Source organism: Propithecus coquereli, unplaced genomic scaffold (genome assembly GCF_000956105.1).
Source record: "Propithecus coquereli isolate 6110/MARCELLA unplaced genomic scaffold, Pcoq_1.0 Scaffold83, whole genome shotgun sequence".
NCBI lineage: Eukaryota > Metazoa > Chordata > Mammalia > Primates > Indriidae > Propithecus > Propithecus coquereli.
In genome coordinates this window covers 7,477,711-7,493,143 of record NW_012154507.1, presented here as the reverse complement: position 1 = coordinate 7,493,143, position 15,433 = coordinate 7,477,711, and the positions used below count along the sequence as shown (strand labels likewise).

Sequence of the window (15,433 nt, the reverse complement as noted above, 5' to 3'; positions counted from 1 at the left end):
ATTACATGCTTTCAACACACCCAAAAGGCGTTAATAGACCCTTTCTTTTTTGTGGGGGACAGGGTCTCACACTGTCTCCCAGGCCAAAGTGCATTAGGTATAATCACAGCTCGCTGTGGCCTCAACTTCCTGGGCTCAACGGATCCTCTTGCCTCAGCCTCCCAAGTAGCTGGGACTACAGGCACGAGCCACTATATCTGGCTAATTTTTCTCATTTTTCTAGAAACAGTTCTTACTATGTTATCCAGACTGGTCTCAAACTCCTGGTCTCAATTGATCCTCCTGCCTCAGCCTCCCAAGTTGCTGGGGGCATTAATAGATATTTAAAGCAGGGCATGAAACAAGTCTACCGTACTTTTCTTTAGTCAGCCAATGGTAAGATATTTTAGTTGTGATTCTCAAGTGAGACTCTGCAGAGCCTATGAATGTATGTAATTTTACATGTACACATGCTGGGAAGCCCCATCCCAAACTTTCTGTTTTTCAGAATCTGTGGAGGATGAAACCCAAGTATAGCTTAAAAAGCATTCTAATGATTTTGACGTGAAACCCTCTGGAGAGGAACATTGCTAAAATGACCAAATAAAATACATCATTAAGTTATTTTTTTTACAATAGTAAAGAATGTTCATCCTAGGTCAACACAATTGTACTGTTAGTTTTCTACCAAAAAAAAAAACCAAACCCTGTGGTCATTAGTAATTTCTCCAGTGGCTTACAAGATGATGGTAACTGGCTTGTAATGATCTTATCAAAGTAAGCCATCTATTGATTTTGAGAGAAACTTCTTCCTTTTTGTTTTCAAACTCAATTAGGTTAACAATATAAGATTTGCATTACCAGATGTGTGAATGGCTCTTGGCCTTACCTTATTTTTAACCAAGACATCACCCTGGTTCATCAGAATTTTCTTGAAGTAGTTAAAACATTATGTTTATTCGACAAAGCTCTTAATTTGAATTAATAGTGCTTCAGCTCTTTTAGAATTTGTCTAGTGGGTTTTCTGGTTTTCACTGAAAGACCCAAAAATAAAAAATAAAAATAAATAAATTTGGATTAATAAAAATTCAGTATACCAATCATAAATATGAGAATTCACTAAGTAGAATATCAGGAAAGGCAAAATTTCCCACATTAAAATTATAAGCAAGGCCAGGTGCAGTGGCTCACGCCTGTAATCCTAGCACTTTGGTAGGCCGAAATGGGAGATTCACTTGAGGCCAGGAGTTCGAGGCCAGCCTAAGAAAGAGTAAGACCCGTCTCTACAAAAAATAGAAAAAATTTGCCGTGCATGGTGGTGCACACCTGTAGTTCCAGATACTCAGGAGGCTGAGGCAGGAGGAACACTTCAGCCCAGGAGTTGGGGTTGCAGTGAGCTATGATGAAGCCACTGCACTCTAGCCTCAGCGCCAGAGTGAAACTCTGTCTCAAAAAAAAAAGCACATCCTGTAGGAGCTGGATTTTGTGGGGCAAATAAATAAATAAAAATGTAAGCACATAAAATCAGTTTTTAAAGTAAATAAAGTTGTTACCTATTTATAATTATATCCATAACATCTCTGGCATTGAAGTCAAAGGGTCTGTAACCCTCCCGCTTAAAGGCAAGAACTGCATTAGGCCCTAGCCAAATATTGCCATCCATCCTTGGTGTGAAGTGAACTCCTAGGAAAGGAAACCGGCTATCTGGGACCTATGGATGTAACACAGCAAAGAACTATTAGCCCCATCTCTCATTTCATTTTATTATATATGCAAACATTTAATTGGTAATATAACACACTTTCTTCTCATGCATATAATTTACACAATGACTTGTACACAGATATACTTTTTTATCAACATGTTTCTGCTTAGAAATGCCACACAAGAAACACTGATGCTGTGGACACTTGGACACTAATACACACTGTCCCAACTATCCATCTTTCTGGGTAAAGAAAAAAAAAAGATGAACTGTCCTACTTCAGGTTATTCTCTCTCTCTCTCCTATAACAAAGGACGTCTGTGACGGGCAAGTAACATCCATTTGCAGCACAGGCTTTTGCAAAATGGGAATGTATGAGGTTGAAACACATGAAATTCATGTTTTAGTAAGGTAAAAACATCGAATAGCTGAATATTGACTGTTTCACTGGTTCAACCTAATATATTTTAAGAGATTCATTCATTTCCAGGCTAGTTCCAGACAGAAAAATGAACTCTTCATTTAGACACTTCTGCCTTGTACTCCCTGAAACTATAGAATGGCCACATCCCTTTTCTGCACCTATAGACAGACAGTGAACTGAGAAAGAGGGTTGGGTATCTGGGAATTCCATTGGGAAAGTTTTCTTACGAGTACTCCCTCCATGGAGAGGAGGAAGAATCTGGTTAAGAAACCTTAATATACTTCCCATAGTGCACTCATGCTTTCTGGAACATGTACATGTGGGCAATTAATTATAATTTTGATATCAAGATAAAGATTTAGGGATCTAAATGTAAGAGAAACAAATGAAATGTTTACACAAACAGCCCTTCAAAATGTCTCTTACTTTTGACCCAGGTAAAAGTTTTTGTTTTCATTCCCTTTACGCCCATAACCAGCTCGAGGAGAGTGAGAAGGCAGAAGCATCATTACCTACCGGATAAATATTTCCTTTTACAAGATAGCATTTTTCTGGCTTTAAGAGCAGGTAATCTCCCCGGAATGGTACAATCTGAGGATCAGGACTGCAGCCACTCAACTCTGAAATTCGGTCTGAGTAAAGTCCTGCACATGTCACAACATACTGACATCGAATTTCCTCTCCCTAGTGCAAAATAAAAGAACAGTGATTTGTATAAAGGAATAGAATAGGTCAAAAGGGGAAAAATAGATGATAGAAAAGGAAAAAAAAAAAGTGCAGCAATGGACTTTTTTTTTTTTTTTTTTAAAGACAGGTTCTCACTCTGTCACCCAGTGGCAAGATTATGGCTCACTGTAACCTTGAACTCCTGGGCTCAAGTGATACTCCTGCCTCAGCCTCCCAAGTAGCTGGGACTACAGGTGTGGTGTTACCACATCTGGCTAAGTTTTTTTTTTTGAGACAGGGTCCCACTATGTTGCCCAGGCTGGTCTCAAACTCCTGGGCTCGGGCAATCCTCCCACCTCAGCCTCCCAAAATGCTGGGATTACAGGCATGAGCCACTTCACCCGGCCAGAAATGGACTTTGTTCTAAAAGAGGAAATCCAGTGCAGGTATTAACAAAATAAATTCTTCAGCACTTAGGTGGCAGCTAGAGACTTAGGATAGTGGCATGCAGGAGGATGTCACTTTAAATTTTATACTTTAAATTAGAGATACTAATTAGACCTAGCAAGGATACTTAATCAGCTATACGCACCTACACAAACCAACCTATTTTATCAGGACCTAGCAGGGAGCTTCTTAACTATTTGTCATAGAAAGAAGCAAATTTCATTTAGATGGCCTCTGCCAATTTGGCCTCCTCTGTATTGCAGACAGCTTCTCCTGTTTTATCTGAGTAATTACCCTATTACTCTTTTGTTGCTTTATACACAATAGTCCTGCTCAATTCCAACTCTAACCTATCTACCAACCAATTTCTCCTTCCTCCTGATCGACATCTACTTAGGTTACCAAGGCAACTAAGGCTACTTTAAAAATATCATTCATTCAACTCACATTTACTGAGAGCACACACTGCAGCGAAGGCTTGCTCTCGTGACTAGGAGACTGCTAATGTTAGGCTGTTATGATTTCCCACAAATATTTTGTGATTATCATCTGCATGTTTTTTAGCTTCACCCTGCCAAGTTTAGCAAATTTGCCCACCCTATTCCTAAAGCATCTAACCCCCATTGACCACCATACTCTACTTATCATTGCTTTGCTTCTTGTAGGGTAAACAACTAGCAACTCCTTGTTCTTATTTAGATTTTCTTCCCAGCCTTGGAGTTCTCATCTATCTCAACATTTTCTTTCTTTCAAACTGTCACTGATTCAGCCTTATTCTACTGAGCTATGTTTTCATCTCTATATGCATCCTATTTTTGCCCTTGCTAGACAGTTCAGCATCTTTTCAGGAGTTATACATGTCACATTTTTGGCAAAAATCAGATCAAACTTCTCCATAGTGAAGTCAAATTAGTTAGACTGAACCACGATAGTTTCAACACCTTTGAAATCAAAAGGGCTATATAAGCCACAACAGAAAATGCCTTCTTCTAAATAGGTTAATATCTTTCCTGTTTATCTAGAGTTGTATACCAGAAGTATAAGAAAGACTTTTATGTGATATAAATTTACTAGTTCCTACTTAAAAGGTCAGCAGTTCTTTTGTTCTTGGAACATAAAATGCAGTTAGGCTTTATGATAAATGTAAAGATAACAACAGAATTTGTAGAATGGTACCAGCATGCAATAAGCTAATGGTTCTCTTTAAAAACTCAAGCAACAGTTCCAAAGAAAGAAATTACTAAAAACTATCACAGGTCTCTTAAATCCTTTTATGCTATACATGAAAAAATAATTAAATTCAGTAACATATAAATTTTACTTTCAAACCGAAATTTAAGTAAACATTGAATGATACATTTGTTCAAACATAAACTTCTTTTAAAACAAAAGCAAAAACCATGTATCTCTATTGCTCTTTCATAAGCAAAACATTGTCTCCCCCATATCCAATGTATAAATCTTTATTGAGCAAATCCTCTCCCCAAAAGTTTATTTTAAAAATTCCTTTTCTGACAGGCATGGTGACTCATGCCTATAATCCTAGCACTCTGGAAGGCTGAGGCAGGAGGATCACTTGAGCCCAGTAGTTCAAGAACAGCCTGGGCAATATAGCGAGACCCCGTCCCCACAAAAAAAAAAAAAAAATTAGCCAGGTGTGGTGGCATGCCCCAGTAGTCCTAGCTACTTGAGAGGCTGAGGTTGGAGGATAACTTGAGCCCAGTGTTCAAGGCTACAGTGAGCTATGATTGCGCCACTGCACTCCAGCCTGGGAGACAGAGCGAGACTATTTCTTAGGAAAAAAAGAATTCCTTTTCTTTTTTTAATATACCTCTCATAAAATCATTTCAATATAAGTAGACCTAAAAATTTTAATTTGTGCCCCAAAACTATACTAAATGAAAATGCTGAAATAAAAAGCAACAGTTATAGTAACTATGGGGAAAATATATATCCATTAGTATGCCATAGGCCACTGCATATCTTCCATCACATGATGCCATACTCTAATCCCTTAAATAAGGGTGAGCACAGAAACAGATTTTTATCCTTCTTTGAATGGAAACCCTGGTTGCTTTGCCACTTGGACCACATACTCAGCAGATCTGATGGTAACTGAAGTGTCTGTGGCAGATAGTGATGTTTTATAGAAACTTTGGCAGGACCCTAAGGGAAATGATAACACAAAACTTCAGGATTTTGGAGGAAAGTTACACAATCCTCTGCAGATAACTATCCTCTTTTTGAGAAAGTGCTTCTGGCTTTGACTGAACACTTGACCACAGGTCACTAAGTTACCATATGAACTACCCCATTATTAACTGGGTATTGTCTGACTCACCAAACCACAAAATTGGGTGTATACAGCAGCACTCCATTATCTAGAGGAAGTATAATCCATAAGATCAGAGTTGTACAGGTCCTGCAGGCACACATAGGTTGCAGAGGAAAGTGGCTCAAATTCCCATGACCCCTACCGTTGCTAAACTGCCTCCTTTCTCTCAAACTGCCCCGAATGGCCTCACAGGGAGTTCTCTATGACCAGCTGACCAAGGAAGAAAAAAATACAAGCCTCATCTACAAATGTTCCTCACAACAGTCTGGCACCACTCAAAAGTGAACAGCTACAGCATCGGAGCCCCACTCAGAAGTGGTCCTAAAGGACCGTGGTGAAGGGAAAACTTTCCAGTGGGCAGATCTTTAAACATCACACCTGATGGTTTATCTTACCTAGAAGGAGAGATGGTCAGAGGTATGGATCTACACTGCTTCATGTGCAATAACTAATGGTTTGGCCGGATGGTCAGAAAAAGGAGCTCTGGGGAAAAGGTATATGAATGGACCACTCCAAACAGGCTCACAGGGTAAAAATATTTGAGTTCCATATGAATGCTCACAGAAGAGTAATCTTGGCCAAGGAAAATTTTAATAATCAGTAGAAAAAGATGACTTGCTCTGTGGATGTTAGTCAGCCTCTTTTCCTAGCACTCTGTTTTTACCTGATAGTATCATGAACTAAACAGTTAGGGGAAGGGATAGTCTTTTCAATAAATGGCACTGGGAAAACTGGATATCCACATGCAAAAGAATGAAATTGGATCCCTGTCTTATATCACTCACAAAAACTAACGTGAAATGGATTAAGAGACAACCTAGGGAATAGTAGAAAATATTTGCAAACCATATGCCTGATAAGAAGTTAACATCCAAAATATTAAATATATAAGGAACTCACACAACTCAATAGCAAAAGAATAAATGAACTGATTTAAAAATGAGCAAAGGAACTGAATAGAAATTTTTTCAAAGAAGGCATACAAATGTACAGCATGGTGACTATAGTTAATAATACTGTACGGTATACTTGAAATTTGCTAAGAGAGCAGATCTTAGGTGTTCTCATCACACACACAAAAAGATAGTAACTATGTGAGGTGACAGATGTGTTAACTAACTTGATTGTGGTAATCATTTCACAATGTATATCAAATCATCACATTATATACCTTAAATATACATAACTTTGCTTGTCAATTATACCCAAATAAAGCTGAAAAAAAAATAATATGGTGGCAAGGATGGAGGTGATACATGGCCTCAGCAACAAGGTCTCACTCACCAAGGCTGATCTGTCTACAGCCACAGCTGAGTGCTCAATCTGCCAACGGTAGAGACCAACATAGCAACTTCTATGGTCCCTGGGCTCATCATAGAAAAGGCAGCATTTAGTTCTTACTGGAATAGACATTTGCTCTGGATATAAATTTGTCTTCCCTGCCCACAATGCTTCTGCTGAAACCACTGTCTATGAACTTATATGATGCCATATTCACCCTCATAGTATTTTACATAGAAGGATTACTTCTGATCCGTGAACTTATTTTGCAGCAAATGAAATGCAGCAATTGGCTCATGCTCATGGAATTCACTGATTTTACCATTTTCCCCATCATCCTGAAGCCACTGGGTGAAAGAAACTAGAATGGACCTTAGAAGACTCAGTAACAGCACTAGCCGGCTGGCAGCACCTTGCAGGGCTGGGGCAATGTCCCCCAGGATACTCTATGTGCTCTAAATCAGTGACTAATATTGTTATTTTTTTCTCCCAGAGCCAGGATTCACAGGTCTAGAAATCAAGAGGCAGAAATGGGAGCAGCCCTTTACTATTACCCTATTGATCTACTAAGTGAAATTTTTGTTTTCTATCTCTGTAATTTTGGTCTCTGATGATGTTAGTTCCCAAGAGAGAAATATTTCCATTAGAGAATAAGCAACTTGAAGTTGATATTGCCATACCTGGCCACTTTGGGTTCCCCATGCCAGTGAATCAGTGGGCAAAGAGGAGATTGCAGTACTGAATGGGGTAACTGAGCCTGACTCTCAATGAAATAGAGTTGCTTTCACACAGGGCTTGGAGATGACAAAGAGAATGTCTAGAATACACATTCCCTGGGGCACCTCTTAGTATTCCCATGTATTGTTATAAAATTTATTGGAAACTACCACAACCCAAAATAGACAGGGCTGCTAATGACACAGATACTTCAGGAACAAAGTTTGGGCTACCCCACCAACCAGGAACTGACCAGTTGACATGCTTGCCAAAGGCAAAGAGAATATGGAATGGATAGTAGAGGAACAAAATTATAAATATCAGCTATGACCACACAACTACTTACAGGAATGAGGGATGTTATAGTTATGAGTATTTCTTCCTTACTTTGAAATATATATATTTATCTATACATTATCCAATTCTTTCTTTATTCCCATTGTTACAGACAGAATTGTATCCTCTCCAAAATTCTTATGTTGAGGCCCTAACCCCCAATGTGACTGTTTTTGGAAACAAGGCCTTGAGGGAGGTAGCTGAGGTTAAATGAGGTCATAAGGGTGGGGCCTGATTCAATAGGACTGGTGTCTTTATAAGAGGAAGAGACACCCAAGTCACTCTCTCTCTTTCTGGGCACACACACAGAAGGGGCCATGTGAGGACACAGTAAGAAGGTGGCCACTTAAAAGCCAGAAAGAGGTCTCACCAGAAACCAACCCTACCAGCACCCTGATGTTGAACTTCTAGCCTCCGGAATTGCGAGGAAATAAATTTCTGTCGTTTAGGTTGCCCAGTTTGTGGTATTTTGTTATAGCAGCCTGAGAAAACTAATACATTTATCTCTACCATTCCCCCATTATTTAACACAGAGTTTCTCAACTTCAGTACTACTGACATTTGGAGCTGGACACTTCTTTGTTTTGGGGGCCTGTTCCCCACATTGAAGGATGTTTAGCAGCATTCCTGGCCTCTACCCACTAAATGCCGGTAGCACCACCCCTCCCCTTCTAGCTGTGACCACCAAAAATGTCTCTAGACATTGCTGAATACCCCCTGGAAGCAAAATCACTTCCAGTTGAGAACAACTTATCTAATATAAGATACTTAAAGGGTGGTTAACCTTATATCTAAGTATTTAAGTTACAGGATCTCAAAGGGAGAGTATGACTAGCTAGAAAGAATGAACACCACCCAAAGATGGATAAAGTAGACTCTGCATCTTTTTTGAAGAGAGTGAGCATGTCTTTGGTTTTATGCGGGATAGTTATATCTTATTAAATGGAAGCATAATTTTACTACTGTCTTTATTTGCAAGCTAAATATGGTTATAAGGGGTGTGGGTGGATGTCGAGTTTACAAGCGGGGGACTACAGGGGTTTGTACTGTGACAATTTGGTTAAGCTGGAAACTGTGCTTGACAGAATCCTTTTCTGCATGGTTTCAACTTAAAGTTGACCAGAACAGGAACTGCATATGACCTGCAGGCAAAAGTAAAACAGCAGCCACTATTCTTTGAAGGGCAGCCTAGTGCAGTGTTGTGACAGACAGATACCCACTGCTCGGTGAATTCCAGCTCCATATCCAGCTGTTTCCCAACTACTGATCCACCACCTCCCTTCTGAACCTCTGCTTCCTCAGAGCCTTTCACAACTGTGTAAAGCCTAATTCCTATAATAAATCCTGTAGCATTCATTGATGACCCTGCTCCCCTGCATAAACCCTGGGGAATCTAAGGCTTCTGTGCCATTTAATGTTTCTTGCTTTAGGACTATGTGAAGAGGAAGGAGAGCAGTCCATCTCCCTCTGCACAACCTTCACACCCCATCACCACCAAAATCTTTCAATTAGTAGAGAGTCAATAAGTCAATGTAGATCAGTAGGCAGAGAGATAAAATATCTATCAGTTTTACCTTAAAATTAAACACTCCAAGTGCTTATAATCCTATTCTTTGCTAGCACAGCCACTTTATGAAGACATTCCCAACTTGCAACCCTTCTTAGAATGAAAGCTGTTAAACTGCTCTAAAAGAATTTCTCTCAGAATTACTTTTACATTAGACACATTTCATTTAATGACTTAAAATACAGCAGTGTGGGTTAATTCAACTTTTTAGGAAAGGGGAAGGGATGAAAGTAAACAACAGTTTTGCTTAAGAATCTTTACCTTTGTATTCTTTATAACAATCGGGTATTTCATTCCTGAAAAAAAAAAAGAATTTGTAAAAGATTTATTTTTAGCAAAAGAAGGCCAACATTATTTGAACTATTATACTAGTAACAAACTTAAATGATCTTCGTCATAACCATGACTGCACCCTACTTTTCATTCTGAAGCTTTTTACCAAGTAACAAGATTAAACTAGTTCATACTTGACAATATATAAAACTCTAGCATGTTTCCAGCTTGTTTTATTTTAACTCATCTAATCTATGCTTATAAACTATTTCCCACCTCAGCTCCAACATAGGCAGTCCCAGTTTTTCTCTGAACTATAATCCTGGAAATCATGCTGTACAAGGGATTATCATAAATGAGTATATATTTTCCCACAGGACTAAAGCTATGATATGAGAAACTTGTGTCCAAGTGTCGGTTACCTGATTCCTTACAGGTTCTAGGTTGTTTAGAGAAGTAAGAGTTATCACAACATAAAAACGTCTTATAATAAACTATTTATAAAATTAGTTCCCATTCAGATACATGGAATCTCAAAGTCTTATAAAGCATATGTATGTCAAATGAAGAATAGAATCTACCTGTAACATAAATTTGATTTATTATGCTACCTACCTATAACAAACTTCATTATTTAAAAATTTTGCTTATTATCTTAGAATTCAGGAGGACACTGAGAATGATTCAGATGGCCTAGATGTTCTTCAAAACTTGTCAAGGAAGAAAGAACGGAGCACTACTTCTTTTCTTCTTCAAATTTCCCAACAGCCAATAGAAGGCTTAAAAATCTTTCATTCAGTTAAAAAAAAAAATTAAAGTCTTCAGAGCAAAATAAAACAAACTCTAAGTGTAGTGTTAGATGGAGAGGGAAAGGTAGTTCAGAATGGCTGAGCCATTTTATGACCTTGGGCTATCATTCTGAAACTCGGTGTATCTAAGAATCACTAAAGGCTTATTCCAAGACAATCTGATTCAGTAAATCTTTTTTTTTTTTTTTTTTTTTTTGAGACAGAGTCTTGCTCTGTTGCCCGGGCTGTGGCGTCAGCCTAGCTCACAGCAACCTCAAACTCCTGAGCTCAAGCAATCCTTCTGCCTCAGCCTCCCAAGTAGCTGGGACTACAGGCATGTGCCACCATGCCCGGCTAATTTTTTATATATGTATTTTTAGTTGTCCAGATCATTTCTTTGTATTTTTTTAGTAGAGGGGGTCTCGCTCTTGCTCAGGCTGGTCTTGAACTCCTGACCTTGAGCGATCCACCCGCCTCGGCCTCCCAGAGTGTTAGGATTACAGGCGTGAGCCACCGCGCCCGGCCTGATTCAGTAAATCTGGGTGATGCTAACATCTGCATTTTTAACAAGCATTGCCAAGGGATTCTGACTCTAACCTGCAGGGTAGCGAAGTGTTTGGGGGCTAATTTTCCATAAACAGCCTTGCCAGATTTTAGTGCCAGTCAGAAGTGTCTGATTAGTGTCTAGTTCTATCTCAGAAGACCTTCCAGAGTCCTGGTTCTCCCACATTCAGTCTCACCCTTGTCCCTTCTGTACCTACCTATGGTTCTGTACCCCACTCTAGCCTCTCTCCTGGTGGCCCTTCCACCAGCACTACCCCAGACAAAAACAGTCCCAAGTTTTTTTTTAACAAGTCAATACAAGTACAGTAGTCCCTCAGTATCCATGGAGGATTGGTTCCAGGAACTCAAAGAATACCCAAATCCACAGATGCTCAAGTCCCTTGTATAAAATGGCACAGTGTTTGCATATAACCTACGCACATTCTCCATATACTTTAAATCATCTCTAGATTACTTATAATGTAAATGCTACGTTATCAGCTGTTATACTATATTTTTAAAATTTGTATTATTTATTGTCATACTGTTATTTTTTATTATTATTTTCCCTGAATATTTTCAATGCTGGGGTGGTTGCATCCACAGATATGGAACCAACAGATACAGAGGGCTACTGTATTCAATAGAAAAGACAAGGATGGCTTACCATCTTTACTTCTAGAAGGGCTTTCTTTAGCCATTTCAATATCTTTTACTTCAAAACTGGTCAAGACAGAGCCACCTGCTTCTTGGAAATCCTGGGCAAACGACAAAGCCACCTGCCGATAGTCCACAATGCCAGTATATGGACAATCAATAGCCATTAGACCCTGGGACAGAATTATGAAAACATATACAACATATATATAATGTGTCTAACAGATAAAAAACATTAAAAACAGATAAATAAGAAAATCTCTATAATCAGAAAACAATTTTCTCCCTTAGAGGAGTTAATTTTGCCAGGTTCTCCCAGCTGCTACTCCATTTATTCATCCCTCACCGTATCTGATTCTGATCTGATTCATATGTGATTCTGAGTCAAATTCTATATCATCAAACAAGTATATTTTAAATATGCTCTACTGAGATTTTCCCAGATTTTCCCATGTCATGCACATTCAGTGAGAACTCAGAGTTGTTCTAGTTATTCACAATGTTTGCAGAGCATTGTTTTGATTTGCTGCAGACCTTATACCTTATATTCAAGACTAAAAGTATGGAATGAAGATTTTAATGTGGTTAACTCCAACTTTCTCTTCAGATAATATTAGAAATTAACAGCCTGTTTTTTCATTTGTTTGTTTGTTTGTTTCTATTTTTGTCCCTCAAGACATGTCCAAACTCTGTAGATAAATGAACTATAACCCATGCTTATTTTATTTTTTGGAATGAATGTTGAAAATGCCATTGGCCTTTTCTAATTCCAAAGAAAAGGGTAAGAGTAGAATTTTACACACTAAATATGGACTACATTTTGGTGATCCTTGTCAATAGCACCATTTTCTGTTGCATTATTGTATATATATCAGTTCTCCCAATCAATTTCCCCTAAGAGGATAGCCTGGTTTCCAGGATAACTTAACATCCAGAAGCTGAATGTAAAGCAACTAGTAAAATTCTGCCATCCTATTATTTGGCCAGCACAGCAGTGTTGTTGTTGTAGTTTTTAAATATTATCCGATATAATATCATTTTAAATATCTCATTCTTGTATTCGCCACCCTGCCCCCACCTCAACACCTTTACCTGCTTAGCCCTTACAAGCTTTTGACTTGCCATCCAACCCTGACCAATGCTTTCAAATGGCCAGATCATTCTAAGGGTAAAGACTCAGAAAACACCAATGATCTCTTTTCCCAAACTGAAAGCAACATTTGGCAAACTTCAATGTTTTCCTGACAGTCTTGTTTCCAGAATATGAGAGCATTTACCAAGTATAGGAAATCATTCCATTTTGATACATTTGTTGCACATAGGACTTTACATTAGACCTAGTCACTGTCCAATAATCTCTAAATTTACAGGTTAATAACTATAACTCAGCTTCAACCTATAAATAGTATTCTGGGTTCAATAACTTTGAAAGCTAATTTAAGGTAATACCAAGAGTTTAGTCCACAAAATTTTCCTTACCTAGCATAAAACTATGCGACAAGTATAATAGATAACAAGAGGGATAAAAACATGCTGTAAAAGTGCTTTGTTCTGGATCAGTAGTTTTTTGGAATACCAAATATCTTCCTTATTAATATTTTATTATTATCCAGCACAATGCGTGACACATAGAAGGCACTCAAATATTTAAGCAAAGGAATGAAATTTTGAGGGCTGCCTTTAAACATACAATATTTCTCCTACTCCAGACCTTCTCTAAAGGGTTTCCCTTTTCTTTCTCTTTCTAGTCTTGGCTTTGCCCCTCCCCATGAGATGCTGGTGTGCCCCACCTATATGTGTGTATTGGGGAAAGGTGGAGAGAGTCACCACTGCCAAGCAATCCAATGCCCTGGCCCAGGACTAGCTGCAGCGCCAGGGCTGAGGCAGCCAAGTCAGGATGGCACTGGTAGACAGACTGGCTGTGTCTGTTAACCAGGAGGCTGGTTATGCACTGTCCAGGTCAGCAGGTCAGAGCTTGAAATCTGAAGCCATGGCAGGTCAGGTGGCTAGAAAAGAACCAGGCAAGCAGGACAGGGAAAGTTGGGAGTAGAACTCAGTCAGGAGACAGAGAACAGATGAACATGTGGTTGGCAATCATGTTAAAGGCAAGGGAGAAGGATCAGCAAAGCCAAGGTCAGAGGTAGTAGTTAGGATCTACCCAAGGAGCTGCAAGGGTTACAAAGTCAATGTTTACAGAGGCAGTTTAAAATTTTCCAAGAGCCTCCCCCTGGTGACACTTAGTTTTCTTCTTAAAGGGACCTGGTCCAAAAAGCCCTTTAGAGTTGCTCTGATAAACAACTTATTTCCAGAAGGCCTGGAAGAAACAGAAGTGATCTTGTACATGGAAATTTTCCCCACTGTTTCTGGCAGTGGTGGTGAGGTTGGGGGAGAAGGGAAGAATTTATTCAAGCAACTTTTATGAAATAATCAGACTATATTTCCCACTATATATTGCCATCCCTAAATACATGTAAACACTAATGATTACATCTTGGCATTACATAAAGTACATCACTTCTGTGGAGGTCTCAGGGAGAAGTAGGATACACACCTTTTGTAAAAGTTACTCAACTCATTCATCTTTCAAGGTGGGAGGTCATCTCTGAGAAGGTCTTCTTAAACCCTTGGACTAAGCTAAAAGTATGCCCTTACATTGGTACAAAACAGAGAACCTATCAGCTCTATCAGAATATTTATCACTATATTAAAATGATATTTTCTGCTACACTATAACTCCCTTCAGGTTGACAGCCATGTCTTATTCATCTTCACATCAGCAGTGCCTTTCAGAGTGTTTGGCACATGATAAACAAGAAAATTTGGGTTTAACCAAATGGAAAAAAATACCAGTTCCGAGTCAGATCTTGGGCTGGGGAACTCTTTAGGAGCTTTGTGACCCTGGGAAAGTAGCAACCAGTTTGTCTATTTATAAGACACAAAAATACACATATATATGTAATTTTATTACCTATACACACATATCTACCTCATTCCAAGGTGCAGAGAACAGTATCCACACTCATCCTTAACCTTTACAACATGTAAAAAGTTTTGTTTTGCTTTTTCAATAAAGTGCGATATAAAGAATCATGGGTTCCTGTTCCTATTTTTTCTGTCTTTAAATTCTTCACAAGGATACACAACAGATAACAATCAGATGAAATCTCCCAAATCCCCCAAATTTCAGTACCATGAGACAACCAGAATCCTGCTTTTTTTACCTCATGACCAAATCTACAGGGGGTGCTCAGCAGCTCTGGCATAATTTTTTTTTCTTCTTGATACCAATCTTAAAGTTTGAAAGAGCTTTTCATTAGTAAATAAAAATAACACCATGTTAAAAGCTGGCATGCCTTTTTGAAGGAAATTATCAATTGTTTCATTTTCAAAGATCATATTTGATAGAAACATGTCAGTGAGATTCTGTTTATAAATTCAAATTTGAAAAAAATTTTCCATTTTATTAGTACTATTTTTTAAATCTTTAGAACGTGTGAACCTTTTTAGTTGACATGTAATAATTCTATGTATTTGTGGAATACAGAGTGATATTTTAATGAACGTATACAATGTGTAATAATCAAAACAGTGTAATTAGCATATCCATTACCTCAAATATTTATCATGCTTTGTGCTGTGAAAATTCAAAATCCTCTCTTCTAATTTTTTAAAAATATATGTCAGTGAGATTCTGACATCTTTGTTTCACAGCCAA

At 38.4% G+C, this 15,433-nt stretch overlaps 1 protein-coding gene across 1 annotated transcript in view; it reads right to left on the bottom strand.

Moving 5' to 3' along the window:
* Positions 1–15,433, bottom strand: part of L2HGDH (L-2-hydroxyglutarate dehydrogenase) — a 43,288-nt gene that overhangs the window by 10,026 nt on the left and 17,829 nt on the right. The window contains exons 5-8 of the mRNA XM_012663769.1: positions 11,729–11,891; positions 9,719–9,753; positions 2,625–2,792; positions 1,533–1,690 (exon numbers count right to left, since the gene is read on the bottom strand). Of these exons, the coding sequence (XP_012519223.1) occupies positions 1,533–1,690; positions 2,625–2,792; positions 9,719–9,753; positions 11,729–11,891 (524 nt within the window). The remainder of the gene's footprint in view (positions 1–1,532; positions 1,691–2,624; positions 2,793–9,718; positions 9,754–11,728; positions 11,892–15,433) is intronic.